We start from the raw sequence: 21,577 nt of genomic DNA, 5'->3' as shown, positions 1-21,577 counted from the left end.
TAGTTTAAAGTCTTGAGTCTAGATATAGTGTTTCTTGTGTAGGTAACACTTTGCCCTGGTAAATTCAAAGGGCTGACAGTGTGCGTCTACACAGAAGCTAACAGAACACACTGAAATCAGTTTAAATGATGTAGTGGGTTCCTGCTATGAATGTGTCTATATTAATTCAATATTAATTTACAGGAAAGTACATTACCATGTAAATTTACTAACTCATACCTTTACCAAACTACACCGTTACTAACCAAGCTATATAAGCTGTGTTTAAATCAGCCAAAGGGAATGTAGAAAGGGTTTTGTTCCAGCCTAACTAGATCAAAGTTTGGAGCAAATGACAGCTGGAGTCAACCTTGGCATGGACCTGACAGTGATTTGCTTGGTCTCTCCGTAATCTAGATATCTTTTTTTCAACAATTGCCAAGTCAGTTTCTTTTAGAGCAGTAAATGCCTAGTAACAGCTCAGGTTTAAAATCATGCCATTTTCCTCGTTCCCACTGTGTCTCATGCTAAGTAGGCAGACTGTGCTGTATGCTGTACTGTTTGGGTTGTTAAATATTTTTATGGCCCTGCTCATTTACAAGATTAAAGCTGAACACTAGCCTGTACCTGATTTCTCAATGAGCTAAAAAAGGCATATTTCCAAGTGATATTTTAGGCTTTTAGGATTCCAAGGTGCATAGACGTCCACTACACAGCTCAAAAATGTCAGCATTAATAGCTAGCGCACCATCCTCTGCTGGAAAGTAACAATGAAAATGGCATTGAGAACTGCAAATTTATTCTTGCTCTGTGCTTCCAGCTCAATCCCCAAAGCAAAAGGTCTTTTCTCTTAGCTGACCAGCTATTTTCTGTATTACAAGGTCACCACATACTAAAGAAGTTGCAGACTCACTTCAGTCCTCAGTGACCCCTGCAGTCAACAATTTGGTACTTACCATTCTGGGGGCTCTGAGCTTTTATCCCATTGAAACCCAAGAGGTTGGAAAGCTCCTCATCATACCAGACAAGCAGCTCCTCATTTTTGTTGATTTTCCTGGTAGAGCGATAATATAATTGACTGTTTTCTAAGTAAGCTTCCAAGTTCTGCTCCTTGCTATTGGCAGCTGCTTGTACAAGTCTCATCCAAGGCAGTCCTGTGGGACTGTGAACAGACGTAACATCTACCTGTGAGACAGGACACAAAAAAGGGAAGTTTCAGGTCTTGGGACCCAAAATAGATTTCCATCAAATTCAAGAACAAAGCCTGTTTTCTGCCTCACACATAGCCAGTATGCCAAAGCTGTGAGCCCAAATCATACACCAGTGTGACCACATCCAAAGTCATGATAGGGAGAATGCTTTCCTAGTGAAAGTGAGTGCTGAGAGCTCTGGGAATACAGCTGCATGGGAGGGAGAAGGAGACACTGATGTTCACATGTAACCTCTCGTGGCAATGCCAGGGCTGGTACGTTGGCCAGTCTCCTGCCCACTCATGGGAAGGATGCTGTCCTCTGTCTGATGCAGGTTGTCCTATGGGACTGTGTCAGGTGGGGACCACAGAGGTACGGAAGGTGTGCTCCTCTGTAAGTAGGGGTCTCAATCCCATGGGAAAATGGGATATGACTCAGGAGAGGTGTGAGTGCAGTGGTCTGGGGGGTGTGAGATGTGCAGACCCTGATCAGTGCACTGTGAGCCCAGAAACGAACACACACTCTGGGCAGTTGGATGTGGAGTTTTTCACTGACATAAGAGGATATGGATCAGAAGGTGTAAGAATAATCTAGGTTATTTGATTCAACACCCCAAGTAGCAACATCTGCATAAATAAGTTTGGCTAAATTACATAAAAATTACATTTTAATAAATACAACTAAGAAGCACTTAGCATCAGAAGCACTGATCCTTTTCCTTTTTCAGAAACAAAATTATATATTCCTATTTCTGCTTTTGTTAAATCAATTACATTCATTTTGAGGTATCTAAACAGATAAAAACTCATCACATCAATATTTTTCATTGAATTATTTCTGAGAGTAGCGAGGGGTTGATTTACTTTCAGTATGTGTGCATTCAGAAATACCAAACAGATTAAGTTAAAAAATGTTGCTTAGGTTGCAAGGTCAGGCACTCAGAAGTTAAAAAAATAATATTAAGTCTACTGCTCAAATTAAATTTCCCTTCTGTGTGTATATTACAGCATAGTCCTCAGTCACATATACTCCTTTCTCCACAGGACTTCTGAGTCATTTAGTCACAGGTTGACTATGGTCTGGAAATAATAACTATAAAACATTTGGCTTTGTCTTCCTCATTCAATGTGTGGCTCCCATCTTAGTTACTTTATTGCATTTGCTCTGAATAGGGAATGATTTATTTCTTTATAGGTTTTTCCTTGGTGTTTACCACAGCAGATCTATGTCCTCTGCAGTATTTGAAAGATGGGGAAGATTTTCATAGCTCAGAGGCTGAAACACAGGGCTATCAAGGGCAATATTTACACACATAAAAAGCCTCAACTAATTTTTGAAGCACTAAGTCATTGTTTAGAAAGGAAGAAGTTTGGAACTGAAAAATGTCTAATGACAAGTATGATCTAAATTTCACCCCAAGCAATGTATAGCTCTTTGTTTTCCACTAATTGCAGGGCAGCCATTCATTGGTGTTTTGTATCAGAAACAGTATTTTGGCTATTTCTTTCTCTTTTTTTAACTCTCTCTGACTATTACCTACCATGAAAAGTATGACCACATGAGTAGCTTGAATACAAGAATGAAACATAAAGGGACCATTAGGATAAGAGTTAATTAGTATAAAGGAGAAAATAAATTAGCATGCCCTGTAACTGGTTCTCTCTAAACGCCATGGTAATTAACAATGATTGAGAAATACAAAAGTCTGACAGCAACACAAGCACACCCACCCACCCACAGTGGTTGTAACTAATAGCTATGACAGAGGCTGTCATTTATTAGTTTCTGTGTTTCAGAAATACCAAGCATCCACCCGGCGCTCTAAGCAAAGTCAAAGGGAACACAGCTCTTCCAGGAACCAGGCCTCCCAGGAAAGAGCTGAGAGTGCTTAAAGAAGGTGGGGAGAAGTAAAGAACAGAATATAAGATCTGGGTGCTGTCAACTGGAAGCATGCACCAGCTTTAGTTTTTCCATGTGTTTAGAGACACTACAAACCCTGCAAGTCCACCCTCTTCTGGAGACGGCAATCCCTCAGATGAATCCTTTGCACCCACATATGAGATAAAGGCTTCACAGCCCAACAGGCTCAATCACACCTGGGCTGTGGAGGCAATCTGACTTCCTTGACAGAGGCTGGAGGAGAAGGGATATAATAAGACTCTTCCTTGGAACCCAGAGTCAAACCCACAAGAAGCTGTAAGGGGCAGAGGAACTCAATGGGACAGACGGCTTTGTAAGGGGCCAGTTTGCTTTGCTGGGGTAAATGATCGGCTAGAAAGAACCACCTGTGCCAACGGTTGCCAAGGCATTTTCTTTGCCCAAGCATACAAATTGGCCCAAGGAGTTCAAGTTAGGGTCTCCAAGAGGATAAGAGAAAAAACACAGAGGTCCCTTTTGGAGTAAACATAAAAGCCCAAGATGAGGAATCCCTTCTTAGAAATAATATTCCCCAAAGTCTTGCAGAAGTGCTGCTGAACTATGATCAACACAAACCTCAGCTGCAAAGAATCCACCTTGCCAAATCATTCCTGTGTGTATTCTGTTTGTACCATAGCCAGCACATCAAAACCCATCTCTTGTTTTGCACCTCAGTGCCATATTAGCAACATAACATCATGATTGAATTACTAATTAATTGTCTTCACACAGAGTCAGGAGCTTAATGATAGTTCCTGATTTCTGGAAGGTTTACTCTTAATTATGAGTAGCTAACAGGATATGGGACCACCAACTGCATCTGAAACAACTACTTGCACAGAATTTGATGTATTTACTGCCAAAAGACAGAGATATGAACCAACCCAGGCATCCAATTTTATGGCTCCATAACAATTACTTAGCTTAAATGTAGCAAAACACTAAAGTCATCCCTCTGGAGGGCTTTTCCCATGTAGAAACTCTTTGACGCTCTTTCTTGAGTCTATAGTCATTCCAAAACTCCCAGGAGAAATACAGAAATATTCCATAAATAAAGCCTTTTTTCAGGAGAGATCTTTCTCCAAAGAGCTTATAGTTCTCCTGGAGTTCTGATAACACTATCCAAGCAAGCAAACTTGTGCCAGAGACTCAAACCCTGAAGTCTCCTCTTCTCTTTCTTAATTTGTTTGAAGGAAAAGTGTCAAACAGGTATCTCCCAACAGCTGCATCTTCCGTATCACAAATACTCCCTGGGATTTCTCTCCTCCACAGCACAGAAATCTTAGGAGAACCTGGATGTCTCCAGATCCATCCATGCCATAACACATGGGAAATTTGCTTGCCTCACATTGTAAAACACTACCTCCCTGTCTTCATCTAGACCAATGGTGACTGAAATGCACTCCAAGACTAAGAAAGCCAAGGTAAGAGGCCGGCATGAGAAATATGCATTGTCCAAATGAAAATGTTATAATAAACAGTGGCTATGGAACAAAAAAATTTGGGAACTACAGCTGGAGAGTTAACACTCCATCACAGTCCTGGGGTTTCTGATTTTCTCTACATGACAATTCCTTTTGTTTCACAGACGTATCTCTGTGGCTTCTCTGTAGTGATTGAAAAGTGCAGCTGTAACACAGACAGACATACCTAAAGTAACTTTAGGAGGTCCATGTACTAATAGCAATAAGTTGTGGCTGCCTGAAGATTGTGTGGACTAGTTGCCTGACTGATATCTTCTACAGTTCATACAGTTTGTGCTGAGATCACTGCCATTGTGATTTTACTTTATGGATAACTGAGCAAACTGGGTTAATGCTGCTCAGATCCATCAATAAATGCTGCGAATGTACCACCAGCATGAATCAGTGCAATGCCACAGTCTTCCCTCTCTGCTCTCACAGGGCTGTCACACCTCCTGATAAACCTCCATTGTCCTTTGTAAGGACGAAAGCTGAGCATGAAGTTTCTAAACTATTTGTCCCTCTTTCCTCCTATTCCCGGTCAGTGCTGAAGCAGATCATCCATCGTCAGCATAGAAATGGGACTTTGTATTCTTCCTGCAAAGGAAACAGTTTTCACCGAAGTCCCTGCAGTCTACAGCTCATAAACCAGAAATGCACTGGCTACTTCTCCCCTTTGAAGGAGCTGTTAGTTGTGCTGAACAAAACAAAAATCTACCCCTTGGCAAAGTTACCTTCTCAGGGATAGTGTAACCATCTTTGATATGAGTAACATTAAATGCTGCTTTCTCCTACCTTAAATACATAGTGGATGTTCCGTCTGTCAGAACACTTGAGAGCAATAAAAGCTACAGTGTCCAGCAGGGTGTTCTGGAGAATGCATGGTCCAAAAACAACTTCTTTGGGAATGTCTTGTGTGGTATGAACGGTAGCCAATATGTCCGGAAAATGGTGATGCAGAAGTTTGTTGTCACTTGTCCAAAGGAATTTAGGCAAAGAAGTAAGTTCCATCATAAACCTGTAAAATAAGCAAGAAATTGCATTTGGAATAGAGATGGAAATGGAAGGGGGCTTCACTACTTACAATACAAAGACTTCCAGGAGCTGTAGGTGAATTATTAGAGCATGCCAAGATATTGTTGGTTGCAGAATTTACAGCTTTATTAACATCCAATCAGAAAGAGAAAAATGAGTTTGCACTATAACAAAAACTTAGGTTTGTAAACCAGGCAGTTACTCTTTTCTGGAATAGGCAGACACTCCAAGAGTTCAGCTCCTGCTATACTGCTCTCTCTACAGCCAGGAGTGAGAAGCTTTGGGAACAGTAAGCAAAATTTTCAGTGAGTGGAACTCAGCATATTCTTCTTCAGCATATTCTCAGATATCCTTCTTATTTATTACTGGTAGTTTGTAGAAGTGTGAAGAAAGGTGGAGAACGAGAACAACAGAAAAAAAGCAAACACTTTTTTAAATGCCTTTTGAAAAAGGCATGCTTTTTGATTTGGAAGAACAACATCAGTCTAGTTTCTGGTTAAGCAGGTACAAAAACAGGAAGAGCCTGAGTCCCGAGTCTATTCAACCTGAATGCACAAAATCTCTGGAGAGTGACAAAAGGATTATTTTCATCCCATCTCAACATATATGTGAGATCTTACTTATCTACTGTTGTTGGGAAAATCAAATCAGATTATAACTCTTTTCGTGGTGATACTCTTAGCATAATGTTAGGTGAGATTGCTGTGCTTAGGGGCTGAATTTTCTTGCCCTGAAAGTAGAATATTACATTTTTCAGAGCAGAGGTGATTTCTGCATTATAAGCCACAATCTGAGAACTCTGTATGTAGCAAGGAGGCAGGTTTAAGTTATTTGTCATTCTAAGCTGCCATCTCCAGCTCCCAGCTGGAGGTCATGGAAAAACCCTCATTTATGCCATCAAGAGCTGGATCAGGTCCATTAGGCAGGGAAAATTCAAGACAACTGCAACAAGCCCTGAAGAGGCCTTAGCCTAATAAATACTGAGATAGAAGGGCTGAAGATCCAGTCTAATCTTTCTCATGTTCTGCCAACAGAATTCATTTGTTACTCACTGACTCATGAGTTAAACTGAAGTGATATAAAGTGCTCAGGAGAGTTGCACTGATTTAACTAAATCAATTTCTAAAACAGTATAGTTAATTCAGTATAATTTCCTCCTGGTAGGCAAGATCTAAGGCCCTACCCTGAAAATATTAAAATACATGGTTACATATGCAGTAAGTAGTAAATGTCTGAAGGATGAAGGCCTAAACCAGACAATCAAGGCAAAGAGTGGGAGGTGAAAGGGTAAAAAAAAGGTCAGATGGCTTGCTAGATATTAGTCACTAAGAGAAGGATAGACTGGGTCTCTGCTTTATGCTAAAGATGAGTTTCATTGCCTGGTTTCCCAATAATCTCCTAAAGTTACTTCTGGTATGAGAACAGAATGATGGGATCTATGTGTGCATTTGTACAATATATAGGATCTACCTAAATCAATACAACATATTCATATGTATGTGTGTCTTTCCATTTAAACTATACCAATTTTTAATAAATGGAAACAGTGAAGGCATATTTATTTTAAATAATACCAAAAAATAAAAGTTCCAAGCCATCAGAAAATAAATTTGAGATCTAAAATGCTTAAAAGTCTCTCTAAATAAGAAAAAGTTTAGAAATAAATTATAACCTAAGCCAGTTCCTTTTCTAAAGAATTCACATTCAGGAAATTCCTAATTTCTTCTGGCATTATTTTACTTATTCACTTATGACCCCGAAAGGCCACTTCTCTCACTAAGATTTCCCTTTCTCTGAATTTGATCTTAATTTCTCCATGTAAACTAGGAGAGTGCTGTGCCTTGGCGCACTGGTGTGACTCGGGAGAAAACAGGAATCCAGGGCCCTGAAAGCTGAGTTTTCAATGGGGAAGGATGCTGGATTTGAGCACACACACTTCTCCTAGGAAGAGGGTGGGTGCTACCTGTGTGCAGTCTCTTCCTCCAGAAATCTCAGCCGAAGCACAGATACAAGGGTCCGAAGAAGCTACACTCCCTTCCAGCTAGCTACTGCTGCCTGCTACTTTCCTCTATTTCAGCAGCTTTCAAAGAGCTGGCATAAACCCAACCCTAACGAGAACCATTTCTCCAAAGAGTGAAAATGTTTGGATACCCAGAAAAAGCGTAAGACTGATGTGTAAGAGCACCACCTAGTGATTTCTGCCCTAATATACGTCCCAAAGAAAGACACGAAGGGGCAGGACACGCCTTAGCACTGTTGCCCCTCAGGTTTTGTTACCTGCAAGACGGAACTGCAACCGGCAGCTCCCAGAGCACATCCGCAGCTCACACCTCCAACCTGGAGAGCTCTTCTCACCTCCTTGGTGAAAGTCTCAACAGTCCCGAGCAATGCTTGCTGTGCTGCCTACTCCCCTGCCCCAAATCTTGAATACGGAAGGGCTTCCACACACCCAAAGGGAAGGGCAGGAACTCATTAATCCCTTGGACATCGGGGTCTCCGCCTGTACGCACTGCCCCGCAGTGCCCCACTGCCTGCAGGCTAATCCTCCCTTCTAGGGAGGGGAAGGGAAGCCATCACTCCTCATTAGAAACAAATGGGGCAAATAAATCAATATTTATTCTCCAGCAAATATGTGCACATCTTCAGTTCCATTTAATTCTTCTAGATTGATGGGATGGGGGAAATGCAGCTTAATAAGGAATATCAGATATTTTCTAACTAGCACATCTTTCCTCTATCCAAACTCAAGCATCCCTCAAACTCAATATGCTGTTGTGGATTGCTTGTTTCTAAGTGACTTGTGAATTTGTCAAAGATCTGTGATGGGCTAAAAAATCCCCCAAACCTACAGGCATAAATGCCAAAATCTCAAAGTGACAGCTATGGTCACGTTCAACTCTTGCACGGAAGAATCAACTTTGTGAAAATTTATGAAAAGGATGTAATGGGTGTATACAGCAAACGGGTTTGTTACGGTCAGCCTTGCGCTAGCAGCTTTCAGCATGGGCAGATGAATCTCTTCAAATAATTTGTCAAATGCACCATCTAGTGTAACATCTCAGTATAACACAGTGTCCCAAGACAAAGTGACAGCAGGACATCCCCCGAGTCCCTGGTGGTGTTAGCCTGTTGAATCACCGGAGCTTCTGAGCACCCTGTCAGGCATGAATCGCTTCTCTCATGAGTAGGTCATTCTCGCTGCTACCCTCTGCTCAAATAGGAGTTTAGGTGCCTCCAAAGATACTGTTTTTAATAGGGTCTGGTCAGGGTTATGTCAGGGAGGGAGTGTAATTTAAATTTACAGCGTTTCCTTTTTGAAACACAGAAGGTAGGCTGAAGATGTGCTGCTGGTACTCGGAGTGGAGAGTGGTGATACCCTGCAACATCTTCAGAAGGAATAAGGCAATTTTCTTTTCTACAGTCTCCAAATAGCATGAGAAAGTTCTTCTCTCTGCATGGACAAGCTTTCTGCTTGTGTTACAGAGGCAAGTTCATCAGCTGAGGGGTAACAGAAAGCAGGCGTCACTGTACTGCTTTCAAAAATGAGCTGCTACCTCTGCAAAGGGATGTGCTGCATCCTGTGGGCTTTCCAACCTGGGCCAGCACTGGCTCAGAGATCACCACTGCAAAGTGCAGAGGACAATACTGGAACAAGTCCTGCCTCCTGCACAGGTGAGGGGTGGTAGGGGGTTCTCTGGTAGCCAAAGCCCTTATCTTGGAAAACGGAAATACTGACCTCCTCAAAAGTAAAGACTGTGTGTTGAAACATGACTTGAGAGGAGAGAGAGACATTGAACTGGTTTACTTTCTGAACACTCTGGTGGAGCAAAGGAAACACAACAGAGGAGCTGAAGGGAGATAAAAGGACCACGGAGAACAGGAGTAAGAGGTGAAGAGGAGCTAAGTATCTATAAAAGCTTTACAGGCATCACTGCAATGTTATGGCTGGATTGTGCAACTCGGCAGCTGCAGCATAAAAGAGAGTACCCATGCACACTCACAGACAACCTAGGCAATGTGTTTCTACATTGCAGACTTTTTAAAATCACTTTTTAATGGTTGCTGCTGTTAAAGAAACTTACCAGACTGCATGGCACTTTTTAAGAAAGTTTGCTAACATAGATTTTACTTTTGTCCCATGAGTTTGAGGATGGTAGTGTCTGGAAAATGCACACAGAGGTGACATTTCAGCAAAGCTCAGGGAAGTTTAGCAGTATCCCAAGCCTAAATCTGCCATGTGCTCTTCCCCTAGTAAGTCCAGTAAAATATTCATTGACACTTTACAGGAGTAAATCTCAACAGGGTATGGGTATGAGATTGCCCAGGGCCCTAATCAGCTCTCCTCTTTTCAGTCCTGCCACCACTCACTGCAAACCCAGAGATAACCGAGGAATGACTGTGTGCAAAGTCAGATCCGACTGCTGCCAGATGGGCATCTGCTGCATTCTCCAAGGGTGTCAGCAGATATGGGACTACACTACGGCAGCATGCAGTGGAGAAGGTTTGCTGCATAACAGTCAATGCAACTTCATAGCTTGAGAGCACCAGCAGATAGCTTAGCACTGCTGAAATAAAGCAGCACCACCGTCAGCACTTAAAACAAATTACAGAAATGAGCTAGAACAAAGTAAGATCATGTGTAAGTATGCCAGAATATAAATCTGAAATACCTCTCAATTTAGATGGAAGTTTGATTTGGATCTAGACTAACCTCTACATGTTTTTCATTTGGTTATAATCTAAAGCCAAATCTTCAGCCACAACCAAGAATGCTTGGTTTTTGCAAAACTTTCCTTAATTTTCAGGAACCTCAGACTTGAACCTGAATGAGAATTCTACACCAACCCACAAACCCAGTACTTGAGCTCTTCTTTAATTCTAAATCCAGTTTCAATGCAAATCTCACATCTTTGCCAACAGTCTTCATAGTCTAAGGGAAGTCATACTTATTAAGAATCTACAAATGGAGTCATAACGAGAAATGGAGAAGGTATACTAGAATGCCTGGCATTTTTCTTCGACAGGCTGAAGTAGGTGAATTGCTCACATTCTTCACAGTGAGCGAAGGACAGAGAAAATGATCGTAACAGAGAATTCTCCAAGACTTCACCTAACCAATTGCTCTTGTCTTATATTACTGATTTCCACATTTTGGCTACCTCCTTTAAAGAGCAAGAATTCTGCTGTACTCTCATTTCTTACAGGTTCTATAGCTGTCATACATCTGACTAATTCACTCCTTTTCTACTATATAGTAAAGTTTACAGAACTCTGTCATAAGCCTCTTTGTGAAGGTCATATCTTCAGCTCTGTATCATGCAGGCAATGATATGCTTGCCTCAAACTGCCAACGCTGGGAGTGCCATTGCCTCCTAGAGACATGATCCCCCTCATGCAACATAATCCTGCTGTTCTTGCTCATGTTCTGCATAAGCAGTTCTATCCTTCTGGGCTCACCCCCACCCATGTCTCTCAAAGGGTGAAACAAAATGAATATTTATATTGCTTTAGTAGCACATTAGAGTCAGATCACCTGTTAGACGATGGGTACTCTCCATATTCTATCTGTCACAGATGCAAATTCTTCATATGGATGAGTTTAGGGACATGCTGTTTAATGGACTCTTCATCCCCCAGAGAGTATCTGATACATATATACCATGTCCCTGAGTGATGGATTTTGCATCTTGATTTCTGAGAAGTGTGACAGATCTGTCAAACAGCAAGTACCTATGGGCAGGCAGCTCCCTATGGATTATGCAACTGTGGATGTTCCATCAAAAAAGCACATGAAATAGATGGTGCTCACAGCAACTGCTCCCAGCCTGCTTGCTTCCAGAAGCAGCACACAAATTGCTAGTCATCTTTTGTTTTCCTGAATGCTCTTCCAAGCTGGAACCCTGCAGACAGCCTTCTCCTCCTCTCTCCCTATTTCCTAGTACTTGCGTATCATCCCATTAACTAACTAGGGTTACATCATCTGTCTTCCTGAAAAATTTTTACATAGCTCCCTCACCTCATGAGAAAAATACGTCTCTAGAGAGGGGAAGTGAATGAAGGGCAGAGGAACAGTTCTGAGCTGAATTTCAGATCCCTGATTTTCTACTATACGGCCTTCAGATGTCACTGCAAGATCTTCTAAGAAATGTCTGGAAACGCCCAAATGTAGAAAGGCCAATTTGAGCAAGGACTCCCCCTGCCTCCTATTTTCATAGGGCTTGGCCTGATTCTCCTTGCCATGGTGACAATATTGAACTGTGGCATCACTTGATGTTTCTTGGTGGTCATAAAAGCACTGGTAGCCTTGCTTAATATTATGATTGACTTTGCAAGTGTGAAGGAAAAAAATGAATCACCTTTGCAAGAGGGGAAACTTTTCAGCCAGAACTTAATTAGCTAGTTCAGCTCTCCACAATCATAAATAGAAGGGGATAATAAAAATAGTTTCTCTTAAATTACTTTGATAAAAAAAAATCCAATAGCTTCTACTATTTCACCTTCACGTTCTATTTTAACTGTGGTTTAATTTGCATATAGTGATATCACTTTCAAAACAATTATCCTAGTTGGAAAAAAAAACAGCACAGAAGTTACTCATAAAAACTAATGAAAGTATTTGATCCTGGAAAGCATCATCCCACAGTCTCCCCAATCATTTTTACACCTATTCCAGACTTTCTCCAGAGCAGGGATTAACATAAACAGGCTAGCCCTGCATTTGCCATGTCAACAAAACTGAAAGGAAAAAAAAAAGAAATGGTAAATACTGGAACCATGATTTCCTTCACCTTTTAACTTACTCCTCTCTACTCAAAAATGTGATGGCATTTTCCCTGAAGCACATAACCTGTGACTTCATACCGATGCATTCCTGTGGCCACTGCCAAAACTGCCTTTGATTTCAATAGGAGGTCTGCCGGTCTGAGGAATCCATGATCAGACATGCGTGTCACGCACAATAAACTACAGATATTAAAGGAATTGAGCTGATGCAGACAGAGTGTTTCTGTCTGCAGCATTTATTATTCCCTGTTGTTATAAGGAACTGAGGATTCTTAACACATGAAGGGAATTCCAAGAGAATCAGAGATGGAAAAGGGAGAAAATCCACTTCTTGGGTTTTATACATTTGCTTTCCTTCTGTGCAAGGTTTTCTTCTCTTTCTATTCAAGTTACGAACTGCAAAGGAGAAGACTCAAAACTAAAACTGAAGGAAACTGGCAGGAAATCAAAGAAAGGAATGGAGAATTCTTGTTTTGAAAGATAAGATAAGTAATTCCAGAACTCACAAAATAAATCCTGAAACAAACTGCAATCTTGTTTCCTAAATCTATTAATTTACAAGCTGAGAAGGTCCTTTTAAAGCATGAAAAGTCTAAACAGTTTCCTTCAGCTCACTGCTGCTGCAAGACAGAGCTTCTGTGCTTCAGCTTGGGCGCAGGTCTGGGAAATGTTTCCTTTCAGGCATGAAGAGGTTCCTTCATACATTTACTGCTGAAAAGCCCACATACATAAAGAAAATCATACAAGTATACCTGGAGAGTACAGGCAGATATAGCCATGGGCTGCCATTCCCAGCCTGCTTGGGATGAACAAAGCCAGCTGTGGGTCTACTACCTCTCAGACAGACATTATATCTCAAGCAGAGTATACAAAAGTCCTGGATTACCTTGGAAAGGAAGGAGTTGCTGATGATTTTAAGATAGAAAACTTTCTGAAGTCATGTGTGACTTATTGCTGAGTCTCAAGTTTAGCATCCTGCCCATCTTTGAGAAACAGCCCATAGACAGTATTCCTTGAGTTCCTGAGCTCTGAGTATGCTCTTTTGTCCTCCCAATTTCATGGGTGGCAAATTTGGATCCCAGCAATGGTTCTGCATAGAAGCAAGGGGGAAGCGGATTCAAAGAGGGCCGTTTCCTGCTAGTGAGCCACTTCCCATCTGTGTGTTAAGAACAGCCCAATTAGCACTAATGAAGAAACTGAGATAATGATAACAAAACCTGTGGAGACTGGAATGTTTTTGTTATCCAGAGCTATGACTGGGGCATACTGTGAGTACCTCTCTTCTCCGTTCCTCACAGCCCTTGATGTGCTGCTGCTCTGAACATATCCCCTATACTGCCAGGAGGACTCTGTCCCTGCAGCTTGCCTAAGCTAGGCATCTAGGAAGAAGCAGAAGGAAATACAACTATGTACCAAGGAGGAATTTGCTGACTGCAGAGGTGAACTGAATCTAAAGAGAGTGGAATAAAATTGGGACTGAAACAGCTTGATGCATGAAAATCATTTTCCCTTGGCATTTCAGGCATCCCCAGCTTCCTGTACAGCAGCTGCACAAGTCTGACCTGACAAGCCCCTAAAAATAGTGGGTAGAAACAGGAAACTCACTGCCTAGCATCCCCTGAAAAAGATCATGAGGCAACTCAGAGTGAAGAGCCTGGTGTCTACAATGAGCTTCCAGAATCTGGCCCCTTCTGGAGTATGAGTTCAATCTGGGGGTTTTATTGTGAGTCAGAGACCTCCAATCTTATGGGGTCCTCAAAATTTTGTTGTTGTATCGTCATGATATCTTCAGAGAGCAGTTCTCCAATTCTTACTATTTCAAGGCTCTGTGGTCTTCAGACTGTCTTCCATCACCTGAAATCCACAGTACATGCAATGTAAGCTGACAGCTCTTGATGAACCATCATTATATCTTGGCTGGATACCCAGCCTAGTGAATCATGAAGCTGCCAAATCTTTTTATTATGAACAAACTCTCAAACTTCAGTGGGAACAATGAAGAAGACAGAGCTAAAATCCCTGCTTGGAAATTAGTAAATACCTCAAGCTCCACATTTGCCCTAAGCAAGTCTTGTGAAATACAGGAGCCATTTGGAATTTCAGATTAAAAGAAAAGCTTCCAAGTTTCTTCCTGTTTTCTCTGACAATAGGGAAACCTGAAGTGGGATCTCTCCTGATGCATGGTAGCTGCCCCACAGACATGCAGAGCTGCCTCTCCAAAGTAGATGTGGATTGAATCACTTCTCCAAGAACACCACAAGGCTACAATTTCCACTCTTTACCTGAAGCCCAGCTTGAGATTGAGCACCAGATCTAGCTTGTGAGAAAATAACTGAGATTTGAACAGTTCCCAGGAGAGTCATGTACACTACCCTCACTGACTTTGAAATGGCAGCTCAGCACCAATCTTCCCTATGTTCTTAGGAAATTTCCACATTGAACCCCCATTTCTACTGCCACTATCTTCCATGCCAGGAAACGAGGTAGGCAGGAGAGGAATGGACTATCCCACATAGCAGAAAAGCCTGGTTAATACTGAGTTGCTGGGATGTGTGATGCAGCAGTATCTGCATAGCTCCATGTGAAGCCTTCTTTGATTTAGCAGACTGTGTAGTAAACTGAAGGTTTCCAATCTGGTGGAACATGAGCAACAGAGTCACTGAGGTCTCTGTTCCACACCTCGCAGTGCTTGAATACAAGAAATGCAGTGCAGGCACTGGGAGGGCTCTTGATGTTTCAAGCTGGGCAATGAGCAATAGTAATACCATGCTGCTCTAATTAGAAATGATGAAATATCTTTATTTTCTGCTATCCCAGTGGTTCAGACAGACTGGGTCTAGGGGTTTGGCTCCATGACACACAAAATGTCAATACTCCTTTCCCGGTGGGTTGGCCCCAGAGGCAGAATTAGCGCTTCTGTCTGGCATTGCATCTGATCTAATGGACCCTGGGGGATGGTACTGGCTTGTACAAGTCATTCATAAGTCAGAAAATCCACCTGTGGATAAAGAGGAGTTGACTCCAGCTCTGTAGTCTGCTGGCTTTCAAAGACTTAATTTTTGTGTGCAGGGCACTGTACTGGAGGGCTGACTCTTCACTAGACTACTGCTGTTCTGCCTGATGGAAGCATTACTTTTATCCACCATTTTGCTCTTCTGGTTTCAAGGCCTAAGACCTAAAAACCAGGGTTCCTGTAGGATAAAGGGAGCATGTTTTAACTCTTCAGCCAGGCTTGAGGAATATCAGACTGTAAGTGTTATGAATTAACATCGTTTCAGCTGCATAGTACATGCACTACACTGTATGGATATATTTCACTTCAGAACACATAGTATTTCATATTCCAGACCTGAATTGTGCTAGGGGTCAGCTCAGAGACTTGGTCTGGTTTCTGCCCCCGCTGCTCTGGCATTGTTCACCATTCCAGCAATACACATAATGCCCCAACATGTCACAGGAGTATTGAATTTTACAGGGGACACCCAGGAAGGGAAAGAAAGCAGATGTAAAAATGCCTCTACTTTTCTCACACACAAAAAAGCACACAACCAAAACACATTTTAAAGCAACAAAGTTATTCCATGGGAGGGGGAACAGAGAAGGCAACTATTCATCTGTCAACATAATGTAAGAAAGTTGCTTGTCATACATGTGTGTGTATCCACTTTCAGCAAAATCCTTGTTTGATTCACGTAAATAGGAGCCCCGACCATGGCAATTTGTGCTAACACATTTGTTCTCACACAGATTTGTGCATTTGTTCCTTCACTGAGGCATCCATGCAGACGAAACCACCATTCCCTATGTGTAGCCACAGAAAACAGAGAAACAATCAACCAACCAGCACAACCCAAACGCAACCAGACTGAACCAAAATTTCTAACTTGTGAAAACAGTCACAAATCACTTTTCCTCTCCCTTCATACAGTTCACATTCATGTCTCCTTTTCACAAACTAAAAGAAATCACGTTCTCTGATTGATGTTCAAGATGTATAAGGTACCCTCTTGTTTAACAGTCCCGCCACTTATTTTTCATAGTTCTCAATTTAAAAAAAGTTCTACCTGTTCAAACATTTCTTTCTGACAGGAAACTAATATAGTGCTGTGTAAGCATAAACATATATATATGTACACATATATACACACATACATGCATTCACAACTATACGTATAGCTATACCTACAGCCATATAATCTTTTGCAATTTTAGATGTTCATCATCTGTATTTGAAGAGAAGTATTTTAAAACTAAGAGCGGTTACTTTCACATGGTTAATACTGGAGATTTCTTGAACAGTAGTAAGTAACATTAACTTACATTAATCTTATTTATATTAATGCTAAACTTATTACATAATGTCAACTCCAGTACAGCAAGTAATAGAGCTGAAGAACACTATGTAATGTGAAATTGTGGGGAACAACATAAACAACTTATTTTACACTACAATGAAGCAAAGAAACCTTTTAATGGAAAGTGAATTTTGTAAATTAAAATAGGTCTGACCTAAAATAATTTGTTTCCCAACAAAACACTTTGTTCTTTGACCTGGTGTTTATTAATAGCATATGCAAGTAGCATATGACTCTGCTGTAGGAAAATTATATTAACTGATTCACAGCATTACAGACATGGAAATATCCACGTATAACACACTAGAATTTAGCCAAGTAATTTCTTCTGCAAAATCTCCCATACGATCTATTATTCTTTACAAAGAATTTATTTTTGTACTTTCTCATCTGGTTATATTACGTTCAGATAATAGAAGCTAAAGTAATATTTTGACTTTAGATTAATATTTCTATGGCTATAAAGCTATTTTATCTATAAGATGATATCTCTATAGAGCTCTATAAAGCAGCTCTACTTTGCTTTGAAATACTGGAAGGTGCTTAAATACCGAATAAATTTGCTTTCTCAAAGAGCGGCTTACGCTTTGGTATAGTTTTACACATTAAAAGAAATAAATCTTAAATTTAAACTCCCAATCTTCCTATTGCCTAAATAAATCCATCTCTCTAGTACCAATTATATTTAATAAATGGTAACAAGAGCTGTCAAGCACTAAATTTTGCATTTTTAAAAGCCAAAAATAAGAGATAGCTCCTGAGCAATAATTTATTATTAAATTCCAAATTTCATGCATGAGTGCAACTGCTTTTATTTAAGAGCAACTATATTAAAAACATAAAACTATTTAAAAATCACGTCCTCCATCCAGTTTTTATTGACATTTCTTCCAACTAGTACCTGTCTTACCACGGTATAAAGACGTTAAAATGCTTCCAACATTTTTAGTGGACTGCATTCCTACAGAAACCTTTTCATGGAAGGATTTGCAAATGTAAAGATCAACGTGACATTTTAAAGTGACAACAATAGCAGCTTCTAACTTACTTAACCAGTAGGAAATTTCTGCTAAGGAACATTGATATCCTTGTATTAGATACAAATAGAGCATACAAATGTGAGGTATTCCAAAGAAAGGTCATCAATTTCTTAAAAGCAACGAGACCCTAAGGAAGTACCTAAAACCGCCACGATGCTCTGATCACCTCTCGAAGCTGGAAGGATGAGGAGTGCTGCAACCAGTAAAAAGGGCGAGTGATGCTCGGCAGGTCTCGGCGAGAGAAGAGCCGGGAGGGAGGGAGAAGGCCACTACCTTCGGGGTTGCCGAGGGGGGGCCACCTCCCCCCCCGCCCTGAGCCGCCGCCGCATCGCCCCCCGCAGCCCGGGATGGTACCCACCGCCCGGGGGGGCTCCCCGGGGCCCCTCGCTGCCGCATTGAAGCGGGCGATGAGAAGGTCGGGGTTAAGCACTAGTCACCAAGGGACACCCCCGCGCGCTCGCCTGCTCCCCGGCAAACCCCCCCGGGGCGGCCCGGCCCCGGCCCCGGCCCCGGCCCCGGCCCCGGGCGCGGCAGGTCCCGGCGCTGCCCGGGCTGGTCGGGGACCCCCTCGGGCCGCCTCTCCGCCCCCGCCGCCCCCTCGGTGCGCACCGGCCGCCGGCACGGCCCGAAACGCCGCGGCTCTTCTCTGCCGCCCTTACCCGTTCCGGGAGGGCAGCGCGGCAGCGCAGCGCTCCGCCGCCGCGCAGCCTGGGCGCGCGGGAGGCACGGCGCGGCGCTGCCCGCTTCGCCGCGCGCTGCCCGCGCTCTGCCGGCGGCAGGGCGGCCGCCGCGGACCGCCCCGCCGGGCCCGCCCCCCGGGCCACCGCGGGCCCCTCTGCCCCGGCCGCGCTCACCTGGGGGCCCCGCTGCGGCCTCTCCGCGCACAGGGGCTCTCCGGCACCGGGGTCCCCGTCGTGCCCCCTTTTCCCGGCGCGCAGGGCGCAGCCCTCTCCCAGGACCCCGCTACGGCCGCGTCCCCGCGGAGCCCTCACCCCACCGCCGGGGCCGCCCGGCCCCCCGAGAGCCGCGCCGGCAGCCCCCCCCACCCCCCGCCGCCGCACCGCCCCAGCACGGCGGCATCCTCCTCCCCCGCGCCGGCTCCCCGCCCAGAGCAGACCCTGGGAAACGCCTACCGCAGCGCCAGCCCCCCGGCCCCCCCGCCGGCACCGAGCCGGGCCCCCCCGGCTGACCCGCTCCCCCGGGCCCCGCTGCCTCCCCGCCCGCGGGCGGCGCGGAGCCCTTCCCGAGGCAGAAGCCAGCCCGGGAGCGGCTGCGAAGGGCAGCGAGGGGGGCTCAGAAGGTCGACGGGATTTCCCCTGGAAACGCTACTTTAGAAAGAGGAGTTTCTTTTCAAGTTGGGGAAAAAACCAAACAAAACACCACCACCCCTAAAGCCTTCCTGCCAGTTGTCCTTTAAAGCATCTGACAACCTTTTGAACACGAGGCTGTTCTGGGAGCCGCAGGTATTGACAAGAATGGCTTAAAATGAGACTTACTGCTTCAGAGAAAGCACTCGCAGGATACAAAATTAGGAATTTGTCTGAGGTATGAAACGATTTGCGGCACAGCTGGTATGTAAAATAAAACCGTCAAACGTCTTGTCATAAGCAAATATTCCCTAAATCCGGACTAGCGACATTGCTTTTGAAAGATGTCGTTCCATATAAATGCCTTTAACGCCTGGTAGAAAATTCTTATGAACATGTTGACAAATGAAATAACCCGGGTTATTTGATTAGTGTCCATGTAATCTGAATATTGGCTTGTATTGGGAAAAGAAACGTCAACCCTTTAATGCTTTTGAAAGGATGGATTTTCGCTGCAATTAGAGAGTAATCTTATACCAATAAAGAGAGCGAATCACGCTCTACGTGTTCTGTGCTACAGGGATTAAAGAGGATGAAGTCAGGAGTTTGTGTTTGCTTTTAAAATTCAGCTCAGACAGAACGAACAACGTTACAGAGCACAGGGGGGGTTGGCAGCTGACCCCCGGCTGGGCAAGTTCTGCATCCTACCGCCCTCCCAGGGGCGGGTTTGTGTGCCGGTGGCATCCCGTAATACTTCTTTGGAAACACTTTCTGATTTGGGGTGCGGATGTCAGGGAACCGAGACAAACAATTCCCCACTGCACTTCGTATCTCCAGAGTTTATATTTTCGCAGCCTTTATGCGACTAGCGACAGAAGGCGTAGGGGGGGACAATCAGACGTTGTCGCCCGCCTTACGGAGCTCGAATCACTGTGGGGCAGTGCGCTGAGGTAACCTGTGTCCCAGGGTAAGGTCCGCATCCTACGGTCAGCTCAGCTGATGCCTGGTTTGGTGTTCCTGCGGGCAACGCGCGAGCAAATGAGCCCGGGCGCCCGGGTCACCGGCAGTCGCGGGGCTGCGACCGCGGCCCGGCCCGCCCTGCCTCCCCCGGTACTTTTTCCCACATTACCCGGTACTTTTTCCCACATTGCCCGGTACTTTTTCGGCTGAGCACCAAAGGTGGCAGCCGCCGGCCAGCGCCCACCGCGGGGCTACCATTGCTCTCGCTAGAACGTGCCCCCCTCGCCGGGACGGCGTATCCTTTGGAGAAGGCGGGTCTGCCTGCCCGCTCTCTTTGCAGAGTAAGATGATTTATTAGTATCAGGGAAGGGCACTGCACGTTGTCAGAAAACAGTTACAGCCAAGTTTTTCCTCGTAGCGCCTTATCATTCTGCTTTGGAGACTGCCTTGAAGTCTGCCACGTTATTTTACGAAGCAGTCAGGTGTTCACGAAGCACCGAGGGAATCCGAAGCTATTAGCATTTTCATTTCGTTTTGAAAGGCCGCGGTGGCGGCGGGGGAGGACGGCTGCTTCGGGGTGGGGGCAGCGAGGGCGGCCGGGACGCGGTGCCGGGGCTGCGGCTCCCGGGGACCGTGCGGGCTGCGGACGCTAGTGGGCACCGTGGAGGCCGACGCCCGGCGGAGCGGGAGGAAGCGGGACTTCTGCTGCCCAGCAGCCGCTTGCTCATTTTTTGTGAGTGTCACCAGGGAGGATGTGGGTTTCTCGTATTTCTCCATGATCTAAGTAATCGCTGGGTCTCAACTGGCCAGTGCACAAACCCCTTTAAAGTGGTTAGCTCGAGCACTCCATTCGACTTCTAGCTGTGGATAGTTAAAACTGGGCAAGCGGCTGAAAAGCGGTGGACCCTCTAATCTTTTCTTGATAAATCCCCGACCGCCGCCGCGGTTGGACGTGTCTGAACTCGGTCCAGCACAGAAACGGGGAACTGAAACCGAGATGCTTTTCCCGCAGTGCAAACTTTATTTCAGACTTGCGGGCAGCAACCTACACGGCACACAACACGCGAGGGGCTGCGGGAGGGGGCACCGGGTCCGACGGGGAAGGGGCTTTGCGCGGCGGGGGCAGGCGCGCCACGTCCACGCGTGTCCTTGTCGGGCGCAGGGGGAAAGGGCCCGCCGGCTGCGTGGGGGCAGCCCGCCGCCTCCCGACGGAGCGGCACACCTGCCGCGGAGCCGGCAGGGCCCAGGACAGGGCCAGGACCCCACCGGCTCACACCCCGCAGCCCTTCCAGCGCCTCCCCGCAGGGCAGTGGGCTGAGCGCCGCCCGGGTGGGCCCTGCGCCCCCTCGGGTACCGGCGTTGTCGGGGGGAGGAGGTGCCACTTTTTGCTGTTGGCACGTAAAAGCGGCTCCTGGCTGGAGCGTTATCGCTCGGTTCCCGGGTGAAGAGGCCCCCAGCAAAGCGGTGGGTGTTTGGGGGGCAGTGCCGATGGGGCAGCGTGCCAGCACCCCACAGGGGATGGATTCCCTCGACCTTGACTCGCGTTCA

At 44.8% G+C, this 21,577-nt stretch overlaps 1 protein-coding gene across 1 annotated transcript; it reads right to left on the bottom strand.

The window, feature by feature from the left end:
• Positions 1-659: 659 nt before the first annotated feature.
• On the bottom strand, positions 660-5,560 carry LOC104251522 (PR domain zinc finger protein 8). Its single transcript, XM_059821328.1, has 3 exons — positions 5,345-5,560; positions 936-1,164; positions 660-736 (listed from the first exon to the last, which is right to left on the bottom strand). Exons 1-3 carry the CDS (start codon positions 5,558-5,560, stop codon positions 660-662), a joined length of 522 nt encoding a protein of 173 aa, XP_059677311.1.
• Positions 5,561-21,577: the final 16,017 nt, after the last annotated feature.

Source organism: Gavia stellata, chromosome 9, assembly GCF_030936135.1.
Source record: "Gavia stellata isolate bGavSte3 chromosome 9, bGavSte3.hap2, whole genome shotgun sequence".
Taxonomy (NCBI): domain Eukaryota; kingdom Metazoa; phylum Chordata; class Aves; order Gaviiformes; family Gaviidae; genus Gavia; species Gavia stellata.
This window is presented reverse-complemented; position numbering and strand designations above follow the sequence as displayed.